This window comes from Cibotium barometz, chromosome 22 (genome assembly GCF_041138505.1).
Source record: "Cibotium barometz isolate CiBa-2024 chromosome 22, ASM4113850v1, whole genome shotgun sequence".
In the NCBI taxonomy this organism is placed as follows: domain Eukaryota; kingdom Viridiplantae; phylum Streptophyta; class Polypodiopsida; order Cyatheales; family Cibotiaceae; genus Cibotium; species Cibotium barometz.
The window spans coordinates 44187050-44198672 of NC_141067.1; the positions used below are offsets into that span (position 1 = coordinate 44187050).

The following is an 11623-nucleotide window of genomic DNA, read 5'->3' on the forward strand; positions in this document are numbered from 1 at the left end:
ATTCGAGCTAAACGTCCACTTCATGAGGTCCATGAGGGGAATGTAGGGAGCTCTAGCCACCGACCAGAGTTTGTTTATGTGACAGTGGATAAGCATGAAAAAGGGCAAGCATCAATAAATCCAGAAGAAGGTGACGTAGCACTTCAATCATTAGAGCAAGATATTCATCAGACAAAGTGGGCATTGCGCAGGATTCCGATCTTCAATAGAGTAGAATGTAACCATTGGGTAGGAGGAAAAAAATGTAGCAGAAAGCTACGAGGCGGAGAAGTGGCACCATGCTTTTGGAGTGATTGTCAATTATCTTCTTGGAGGAAAGAAAAGTACTGCTATTTCTGTAATAATGATGTTCGACACACTTGGAAGCCTACAAAGACAATCTTACATCCACCTGCAAGTGTTCCTAATGTTTGGCCAATAGCAACAGGTACACACTTGAAAGTCAGGGAAGCTCATGATTTAGTAAAAGCTGGATTTGAGATTAGTGTACAGATTCCAAATAGTTTGCTTCAAGAGAGTGAACAAAACAAGCAAAAAATTCTTGAGGAAGATAAGCAAAAATACCCCTATCGAAAAGGTATATCGAAAGCTGCATATGCACAGATCAGTGCTGCGTTAGATATGAATGTAGAAATTATGGGAGGACATGTTCAAATGGAAGGGCAGAAGGAAATATTTAAAGTGAGGGAAATCCAGAACAAAGAAGCCCTACCCATTGAAGTAACCATTCAGAACCACCCAATATGTTCGTGTGCAGAATTCAATGATAGGTTGGTCAAAAGAAAACCATATCTTGCCTGCAAACATATCTACTTTGTTTTCCTGATGATTCTTGGACAGGATGTGAACAATAATATGCATATCCATCAGCCAAAGATTCCTAATTATATTTTGAAAGAGATGCTCACAAGATCTCAGAGGAGCCACCCACAACAATTATAGGATATACTTATAATGTTTTGAGAATATTTTGAGAATATCAATTAAACTTTTTGTACTCTGTGCGCTATATAAATAACACACTTATATTGATTGATTTAATTAAGTTCAGTGTTATGTCAATGTTTTCAGTCATTTAATAATTAAGTTCAGTGTTATGTCAATGTTTTCAGTCATTTAATAATTAAGTTCAGTGTTATGTCAATGTTTTAGAGAGCAGCACAAGCACAAATCTGCTCGCTTGAAGGGGATAATCTATTTTTGTATTCTGTGTGATTTTTGCTCTTATTTTTGTATTCTGTGTGATTTTTGCTCTTGGCTCGCTGCTCTCGGCTCGCTTTATTGACGCACTCAAAAGGAGGGTGGCCACTCGAAGAGATGGGGGATAGCTGGAGAATGTACAACAATAAGAGAAAACGTGTCAAGTCCTTGTTTGGACTGACTAAGGAGAGAGGGAAAAGAGAGCTACAGGGATGAAAATGGACAGGAGTTAGGGGACATAAAATAGACTGCCCTGAGGTTGGTTGACTTTCTGGGTACCACTCTCAGCCTCAAGGAAGATACTTTTGTAGAGAGGTTTCAAGAAGCAAAGTCCCAACTCCTTAACGTAGTCAACAAAAGCATTAAACCAAATAGAGCCAGATGGTTGGATAGAGACATTGAGATGGATGAATGCTATGAGGCCCTTAGAAACTGGGCAATAAAAAATCTCTAGGGTGGGATGGGCTATCAGTTGAATTCTTCCTAGCATTCTCGGACTCTTTGAAAGATTGGGTATGGGACACTTGCAAGAAGGCCTTTTCCACGGCTCGCTCCGTGGCCACCCTCCATCTCTCTCTCACTAGCTAATTTAGCATCTTCCTCTTTTAGATGGTTCCGACATTCTGTATATTGATCCATTTCTATCCTAGACAGGCTATTAAGTTGTCTCTTCTTTTGTAGACTGTCTTAGAGATTCCCCCAGTATTCCCTCCTCTGTCTCTTTTGATAAATTCTCAATTTTCCCACTCTTCTAATAATGCCTTGCATTTCATTGGCAAATTTTCTCCAAGAGCCTCCTCCCTCAGCTTTCTTACTGGGAAATCCCTAAATTCACTTTTCCCCCATTGAGTTGTTTGCCAACCCCACATTAAAGGCATATAGTTAGATAGGACAACATAAGTTTCCACTATGAAGGATATTGTGTGGGGCACCCAAGAAGCTTGTTGACTAAAGAAAACTCTATCTATTCTAGAGGATGACCCCATGTATTGTAGGCAAAAGTAAGTAATTCCTAGGTCAGAACTTCAAGGTCCCAACTTCCATCCATCAGTTAGGCCTAGTTTCCCTCTAAGACTATCCCTTTTTTTTTCATGTCCCATCATGACTGTGCTTCCCCCACATCTATCTAGGTATCTTTGCACCACATTGAAATTAGCCATCAGAATGCACGGATGCTGGATGCCCAATTTATTGATACGCTCCCACATTTCACCCCTAATTTTGTGATTATGGGCCCCATAGATATTAATCAACGCTATCTTCTCTTCCTCTACTCGGACCTCTACAACTAAGATCCTGCCATTAAGATGGTAGAAGGTTTTAAGTCTTTCTTAATAATATACATAACCCTACTATAGCTTGTCTTCACTTCTCCATACAATACTGTCAGTCAATGAAGCACTCTCTCTTCTTCTCTTTATTACCCATTAGATTATGTTCTTGGATTGCCATTATGGAAAAGTTCCAGTTCTTCACCATCCCCCAAAAGGTTGAATTTTTTCTTTTATCCTTCAAGCCTTTAACATTCCAAGTACATCCCTAGACCCTGTTTACCTTGCTCATTCTAAGGCAGTTGTTACAGGAACCATCTCTACCTCCAATCCCTCCTCTCTTCCTGAATATGTCCTTGGCTCTCCAATCCTAGTTTGGATCTCCCTCCAAGCAGTATCCACCTGCCAGTTGAGCTTCCCATAGATGATGTTTCACTATCATCCCTCAGGGGGCTATAGGGGTTAATAGATATGTGGACTAAGCCCTTCTGCAGGTTTGCTTGCTTCAGCACCTCTTCCTCCCCCTTTTTGATTGGGTGTTCTTGGCTTCCTCTTTTACCTGTCTAAGGGTGTTTTTCCTCCTAGATTTATCCCGAATCGTGGTCCATACCACATTCTCAGGGTCCCTTTCTTCCATATTCATTTTGTCTTTTTCTTTGTCCCCTTTATCAGTTTGTGTTCCTGAAGTTTCTCCTTTTCTTCCCTTAGTTGACCCCTCTTCCTTGTTCTCCTCATTGGTCTTCATGTTGCTCCTCACTCTACAGTCTCTGGCTATGTGACCAAAATTTCGACACCTAAAGCAGGCTCCTGGGAAGTTCCCAAATTTCAGTTTGAGTTCTATTTTCCCAAACTCTCCTAAGTCCATCTCATGAAGCTTCAGAGTTTCCATCGTTGTATTCCATGACACACACTGTTTGTTTAAATGATGACCATTTGTCTTCCTCGTTGGGAACAAATAATACCGATCCCAATGCGCTAAGCAGTTCCTTCAAGGCCAGCCTCAACCAAGGAAACAGGGCTGTGCAGCTAGTCATTTAGGGATCCAGTTGAAGTGTCACTTTCTTGAGATTCCTATGTCCCCTTGATCATCCCTTTCTCTCTTCATCTCCTCTTCTATGTCCTATTCTTCCCATCCCCCTTCTCCTGCCACCTCCGGATGCTCCCAGCTGCCCACCATCGTGACGCTGTCTCTTGTATGCGCAAGGCATGCACTCGTGTGACACAATCGTAGTCCTTTCGCATGCACTGTCACGTGGTAAATGAAGTGGCCACCTACCTCATATTTCAACACGTTTTCTCTCCACTCTGTCTGCAAACCTGATTTTTTGTCCTTAGCTTAGGATGCAAATGTACTTAGGGTTTTTACAACCTTCAATAAAATGGTGGGTTATGCTCAGGGATGCCCGGTGGGTCTTCTCCGTCCATGTCCCTGGCCATCATCGTAACCCAGTATGGCAACGATCCACCAGCTGGTGATCACCTAGCTGCAACAACGATGCAGCCGTACAGTTTCTCAGGTAAGTAGCAAGCATCCATCCTTTTGGCTCAGTCCCTAGCTCGTGATCACCTAGCTGCAACAACAATGATGCAGCCGTACAGTTTCTCAGGTAAGTAGCAAGCATCCATCCTTTTGGCTCAGCAGGCACTGTATCATCGGCAACACACAAACTAAAGGGCGCCAAAGTGCAAGGTCGCTGTGGATGTATGGCTTGCACCATCCCAAAATGGAAGAAAAGTTTCCCGAAGGAGTGCTGCGAGAGCAGAAGCACTACAACGGCACCCACAGTGGCGGTGGCGGCGGCGGTTGGGAGATGCTTGGCTTAGAGGATGCTCTGGAACAAGGTATGCTGCCCCATCCTTCCATCCAGAACCTTCTAGAAATTGCGCACAAGTGCAAAAAAGAGAGCAGCCTAGCCGCCTATGCTGTCCGCCTGCATGTCTACGCGCTCAAACTTGGGCTGGAAGCTCACACATCACTCGGGAACTACTTAGTCTCCATGCTGGTGGAGGCTGGAAGCATGTGCCATGCTCAGAAGGTTTTTGACAGTTTGGTCTCCAGGAGTGAGTGTTCCTGGAGTTCTCTAATCAATGGTTACATCAACTGTGGAGAGTCAAGGCATGCTCTTACCCTGTATCAGAAAATGCAAGAGGATTCTTTACATCCAAGTGAATATACTTTTGTTTCCTTATTGAAGGCTTGTGCTAAGCTCAAAGATGTGGTGAGAGGCCAGGAAATACATTCTCAGATTTCCAAAAAGAGGCTGTTGGAAAGCAATCCTTTTGTTGGCACTGCCCTGGTTGATATGTATGCCAAATGTGGTGCACTTGCAAAAGCACAAGAAGTGTTTGACATGCTTCCAGTTCGAAACGTAGTCTCGTGGAATGCACTTATTGCAGGATATGCACAACACGAGCACGGTGAGAAAGCACTGAACTGTTTTGAACAGATGCAAATACAAGGTGTCTCTCCAAATGCTGTCACATTTGCTTGCAGTTTGAAAGCCTGTGGCAGCATTGGAGCTGCAGACAAGGGCAGACAAATACATGCAGAGATTGCCAGAAAAGGGCTGCTAAAAACAAACCAATTTGTTGGCAATGCGCTTCTCGATATGTATGCCAAATGTGGCTTGCTTGCAAAAGCGCAGAAAGTGTTTGACATCCTTCCAGTTCGAGATGTGGTCTCATGGAATGCACTGATTGCAGGATATGTGCAACATGATCATGGTGAGGAAGCCCTGAGCTGTTTTGAACAGATGCAACTTGAGGGTGTTCCTCCAGATGCTGTCACGATTGCATGCAGCTTGAAAGCTTGTGGCAGCATTGGAGCCACAGACAAGGGCAGAGAAATACATGCTGGCATTGAAAGGAGAGGATTGTTGGTAAGTAATCTTCTTGTTGGCACTGCCTTGGTTGATATGTATGTTAAATGTGGCATGCTAGCGCAAGCGCAGGAAATGTTTAACAACCTTCCTGTTCGTGATGTGGTCTCATGGTCTGCACTGATTGCAGGATATGTGCAACATGAGCGTGGTCAGGAAGCACTGGATTGTTTCGATCAGATGCAACATCAGGGTGTCTCTCCGAATGCTGTCACGTTTGCTTGCAGCTTGAAAGCCTGTGCCAGCATTGGAGCCACACAGAAGGGTACAGAAATACACAATGATATTGAACGAAAAGGGTTATTGAAAACAGACCAAATTGTTGGTAATGCATTGGTTGATATGTATGCCAAGTGTGGCTCACTTGCAAAAGCACATGAAGTGTTTGATAAGCTTCCGGTTCGAAACATAGTCTCATGGACAGCACTGATTACAGGATATGCCCAGCTTGGAGAAATTGCAGATGTTCTCCATATCTTTGACAGAATGAGAGGAGAAGGCATTAAGCCAAATCCAGTAACATTCGTTAGTGTTCTTAATGCTTGCAGTCACGCAGGTCTGGTAGATAACGGCCAGACATATTTTGAGGCCATGAGTGAAGACTATGGCATCACTCCAACTCTTGAGCACCACAGTTGCATGGTTGATCTCCTTAGTCGCGCAGGCCAATTAGACAGGGCAGTAGCAGTGATGAAGAAAACACCGTCACATCCCAACATTGTAACATGCCTTACTGTTTTGGGTGCTTGTCGAAAGTGGGGCAATGTGGAACTTGGAAGACAGGCTTTTGAACTAGCAATGCGAGTGGATGAAAAGGAAGCTGCAGCTTATGTTTGTATGCGTAACATCTTTGCAGATGCTGGCATGCAAGAGGATGCAAAGATGGAGGCAATGAAAGTGAAAAAACAACTAATGAAGAAGTCAGGACATTGTTAATAGGCTCGAGGGAACACTGATACATCTTGTCAAAAACATGCGGGCTTGCAATGGTCTATAATTAGCACATTATTTGATAAATGTGTATAACTATTTGCTATAGAAATTGTTGCCTTGAGCTCTACATAGGGAGAGCTCACCCATGCCGTCTAGCTTACAATTGCTGTTGGTTAGCCCAGAGTGTGCCACTTTGGCTCTTTGGTCATGTCCTGCCACAATTGCACCTACTAAGTGGAGGCACCGCCCACATTGCATGGGGTGAGTAGGGGGAGGCATAGGAGGCCTTCGGGGAATTGAATCACCAGTGTATGTGCTAGGGTAGAGGGTCAAGACCTTCAAGGGGATCACTTGCAAGACTTGTGCCACACCAGAGAGAGGAAGGTTCTGAGGTGTAGCTGTGGTTTGCTTTGGGGAACTGGCAATGTGCTGGTGATATAGGAGGGAGTGGTCTTCAGCTGAGGTGCAGTGCAGAGAACGAAGAGGTCGGCTGCAGAGAAGCAAAAGAGCAAAGGGATTTGGAGTGATCAGGAGCTGGAGTGGACTGATTGCGAGTGGATGCTAGATAAAGCTCGTTCTGAGGATATATGGGATATCCAACTCTGTATAGATGAAGGTCTATTCTGAAATATAAGTCTTGTTCATGCTCTTTGGTCTAGTGTTCTGGTGTGTTTATATGCGTGTGTGGAAGTGTGGCATCCTATAAGGGCGTAGACAGCTTTACCGCTTCCGTGCCATCACTTTTTGGTGCCTCCACAGAGGAGCAGATTTCCTCTGGTTTGTGAAAGAAGACAGGGGTTTGTGTGAAGGAGGTTGGGAAGATGGCTCAGGATTTTCCGGAGTATTGGGGATTGCCACAGGAGAATGCAACCAGGTTTCTGGAAAAGATGGAGTTTACAGCCTTGATGAAAGACAGGGCAACCCCGGAGATCCTTTCTCAAATTTTGACTTATTGTTTGCAGGGTGATGCAAAAGCATGGCTACGAATATTTGTGACTACACACAGGAACATTCATCGACAGGATCCTGAGTATCGTGTAGTCAGAGCTGCATTTTTGGCACAGTTTGTCCATGTGAAGAGTCCGAATGAGGTGTGGAAGGGGTTGTGTAACATTCAGCAAAAGGATGGTCAGGATATGGATCAGTATCTGATAGAGTTTGGTAGACTGTGGAGTCTATGGTGTGAGGCTTTGATTCCTGAAGTACCCCCGCAGATGATAAAGAGGGAGCGGTTTGTGGCTGGTCTGGAGCCAACCCTCTGTCTGAAGGTGGAGTTGAAGAACCTGGATAGCTTTGAGGAGGCTGTCAGAGTTGCTCGTGAGAAGGAGTGGAAGGTGAAGCGTCTGAGGCAGATGGGAATGCAGGAAGAGCCGAAGAGGTTTGTGAAGATGCCAGAGATTGAGAGTATGCATCCTGGAAGAAAAGCTGCTGTTGTTCCTGAACAGGAGGACACTTTGAAGAGGGACATACATGAAGTAGTGGAGCTCATGAAGTCTTTAAGCTTGAATTGGATAGAGACTGCAGGAAGAGGAAGAAGCATAGGTGATATGGGAAGGAAGACTGATGCATCATCTGGTTGTTGTGAAGGAAATTCAGCAGATATTGGAAGAGGGAGAGGGTATCCGAGTGATGTGCAATGCCGCAATTGTGGTGAGTGGGGTCATATCAATCCGCAATGTGAGAAACCAGCCAAAGCTAATGGTGGCATATATCAATTGTCTTGGGAATGAGTGATAAGGTGATGGGCCCTAATATACAGGTGAAGGCTGCAATCCAGCTCGATGTTCATGAAGTCTGTAAAGAAACATTTGCAGAGCAGGATATGGGACAGATTAACCTGTTGGAAATGGAGAAGGGTGAGGCTTCTGGAATCAGCCCTGAAGAGGTTTCAGAAGGTGAGGAGGAGAAGGATGAGGTTATTGATGATGCTGTGGATTGTGAAAGTGATGCTAGTGCTGTGGAGCCTGATGAGTTTGAGTATGAATATGACTTGGATGATCTCTTTGATTTAGAAAAGAGTAATGACTTGCAGGTGCCAGTACTTCAGCCAGTCAAGGTAGAGAGTGATGATCAAGGTGTTACTAATGAAGATACTATGGATGGAGTATGTATGGATGATCTGGGTGATGAGTTGGATATTGCAGCTTGTGAGAGTGTGGATGATGAGCTAGACTGTGTTCTTGATAATGCATTGGATGATCTGTTGGAGTTGGCTTCCTTGGAGAAGGTAACAAATGCTTGCATACCAGTTGTGCAGGAAAGGAATGATGGTGTGACTGATGATGAGTTGGATGCTACTTTGGATGATGGTGCGATAGACTTCGCAGGTGCGGTTGCTGATCATAAGGTGTGTGTTCCTTGTCATGCCCAAGAGAATGAGTCGGTTGTCAGTGGTGGTGAGGATGCATGTGAGGCTATTGTTGTTGGTCAGGGGGACCAGGATGCTTTGCTTGGCAGTTTGGGGAGCTTGGACTTGGTAGAGATGCCTGTGCAAGATGTGGAGAATCTTGAAGGATCGCCAATGGTCTTGAAGCTGGAGAAACTGCAGGAAAGTGACAATGATGAGTCTACAGTGCATGAGGTTGCTATGTGTGATGTTGATGGGCTGAAGGGAAATGGGTTTATGGTGGACACACCACATGTTGATGCTCAGCATATGGATGAGTGGTTTGGTTATAGTTCGAGTCTGGCAGTTAGTCCAGAGGAAGGGTTGGAAGCCAATGATGTGGGTTGTAAATTGGATGACTATGAGGTGGGAGTTGATCATCAGATGTGTGTTATTTCGGCATATGATTATGAGTGGGAATTAGATGTGTCAGAGGGGAGTAGAGGTGAGGAGTGGTTGTCTCCATCACAAGGTTATGTGAGCTGGTATGGAGGAGGAGATACGAGGGTATATATTGAGGATGCCATATATAAAGAGCAAGGGGGGTTGCTGAAAGTAGAAGGTCATGACAGGATGTATCAATGGTTTTCTAATAGAGGGAAATGCTTGAAGGATTGGAAGGCAGATGCACCGAGGTTTCTATTTGATCCAGGGGGATAAATGGTTTCTGTTTGTGCAGCTGCTGCTGGACATAAATGTCTCAGCAGAAAAAAGGGGGTTGCTAAATATGTGTGAAGTTTTTGGGGAACCTCAACCTCAACTTGTACATGTGTACATGAGTGATGTTCGTGTTGTGGTAAAGTCATGGGAGCACCCATTGACTCAGTGTGGGCGTCATGGATGCGGTAGTCAGGCTTTTGGCTTTGATAGAAGTGTATGTGCAGGAAAAAATGATGAAATTCTAGAAGCACAGTTTTTTCGGAGCGTGGTCGGCTGGAGATGATATCAGCTGCTCGGATGTCTGGATATGTGTACGTGTCCCCAAGGATAAATGAGCATTGGAAGGTTGCTATTTGAAGAGGCATGAGGTGCATGGGCAGTTAATAGATAAGGGGCCAAAGTTGCCTTGGCATTGGTGTGAAAGGGAATATGGTGGCCATTATTGAAACTCTAAATATATATATATATATATATATAATATAATATAAACATGGCCAACAAAAGTAATGGCCACGTAGCAGCCAACCTTGCTGCCAGCGCAGGCTGTGGAAGGTTAGCGAAGGAGTTGAGACAGGCTGGCGAGTGCAGGTTCTAGGTGTTCGCCGTGTGGAGAGCTGGGGGGTCTCGTTGAACGTAGAGGTGTCAAGGCGCAGAGTGTGGCTGCTGGGAGGGCACCAGCTGTGAGAGCCGACGGGCTAGTGTGAGCGACACCTTCTGTGGGCTGCCTTGTGAAGTGCTGGGTTTAGTGGAAGCGGTGACTCGAGCGCAGCTGTGTGGCTGGCGACAAGAGGCAACAGGCTGGTGACTGGCGCAAGTGCTGTGTGGACGTCGAGGTGCGTGGAGATCTTGTTGGTGATAAAGTGGAGACCACCTTCCAGAAGCACTGAAGCGGGCTGATTATGGGCTGGATACGCTGGGGAGCCGGGTCCAGAAGTAGAGAATCACCGGGTAAGAAGTCTGCGGTAGTTGCAGAGAAGCTGGTACAGCGTGGGCTGGCGTGTAGTAGGAGCTGGAAGGTGACCAGCTGAACAGAGAGGACAGCGGAGGTGATGGCCGTCTGCAACCGTGTGAAAGCAGAGGCTGTGTGAAGGTAGAGGGCTGCCTTGTGGTGGCACACACAGTGAGGAAGCGCCTTGTGGTGACAGGCTGGGACTACAAGAGAAAGAGAGGAAGGCTGGTGGCGACACCAGCAGAGGGTTGCCGCCTGGGGAGATAGAGAAGGAATTTGGAAGGACCCAGAAGAGCTGGCGACTGGCCGGAGAGCCCTGGGGATGCAGTGAGGGGTAAAGTGTGTTGCCCTCGGTTTTCTGGTGGCTGGCAGTGGTGGCAGATAGAGAAGACGAGAAGAGGGAGCCATCTTGGTGCTGTGGCTTGGACTGGCTGTAGGTGTTGACAGCGATTGGAGGGATGCTTCTCTGGTGAGGTGTGGTTAGCGAGACCAGAGAGAGGAAGATTCTGAGGTGTAGCTGTGGTTTGCTTTGGGGAACTGGCAATGTGCCGGTGATATAGGAGGGAGTGGTCTTCAGCAGTGCAGAGAACAAAGAGGTCGGTTGCAGAGAAGCAAAAGAGCAAAGGGATTTGGAGCGATCAGGAGCTGGAGTGGACTGATTGCGAGTGGATGCTAGATAAAGCTCGTTCTGAGGATATATGGGATATCCAACTCTGTATAGATGAAGGTCTATTCTGAAATATAAGTCTTGTTCATGCTCTTTGGTCTGGTGTTCTGGTGTGTTTATATGTGTGTGTGGAAGTATGGCATCCTATAAGGGCGTAGACAGCTTTACCGCCATCACCGTTGTGTTACAGGTTGCATACGGAAGAGATTGTTATGTTACATACAGGTCATGTTGAAGTACCACTATAGGAGTTACAGAAGAGACTGTTGTGTTACATGTTGCATACATAAATTGTCTGTTTATAGGTTTTTGATTGTTGTAGGAAAACATGTGTAACGGACTCAATCAGATTGTTAGTGAGAAAGTGGATAATAATAACTTCCATGCCTGGAAGTTTAGAATGATCAATTTCCCGATGGGTAAAGGATTTTGGGACTATGTCAAAGGAGACAATGAGGAGCCACCAGAGTTGTTTGAAGAGAATGCCACTTCAGCAGATATAAAGGCATTCAAGGATTAGAATCAAGATACAAGGAAAGTCATGTATTGACTTTCGATCAATGTCACACACACGATGATAGGACATATACATGATGCCAACACTCCAGCAGTAATTGCATGGCAGAATCTAGTGCAGATGTTCCAGACTAACACAAAGGCAAAAAAATTACAGCTAAA

At 45.3% G+C, this 11623-nt stretch overlaps 1 protein-coding gene across 1 annotated transcript; it reads left to right on the top strand.

The window, feature by feature from the left end:
• The first annotated feature begins 3542 nt into the window (after nucleotides 1–3542).
• On the top strand, nucleotides 3543–6649 carry LOC147626644 (pentatricopeptide repeat-containing protein At1g06140, mitochondrial-like). The gene is made up of 2 exons (XM_086816716.1): nucleotides 3543–3726; nucleotides 3869–6649. The coding sequence occupies exon 2, from the start codon at nucleotides 4172–4174 to the stop codon at nucleotides 6284–6286; it is 2115 nt and encodes a 704-aa protein (XP_086672842.1). The 5' UTR covers nucleotides 3543–3726; nucleotides 3869–4171; the 3' UTR covers nucleotides 6287–6649.
• Nucleotides 6650–11623: the final 4974 nt, after the last annotated feature.

Bases quoted from the DNA above. Each gene is read 5' to 3' on its own strand.
- LOC147626644 (XM_086816716.1), top strand. From the start codon at position 4,172: ATGTATGGCTTGCACCATCCCAAAATGGAAGAAAAGTTTCCCGAAGGA.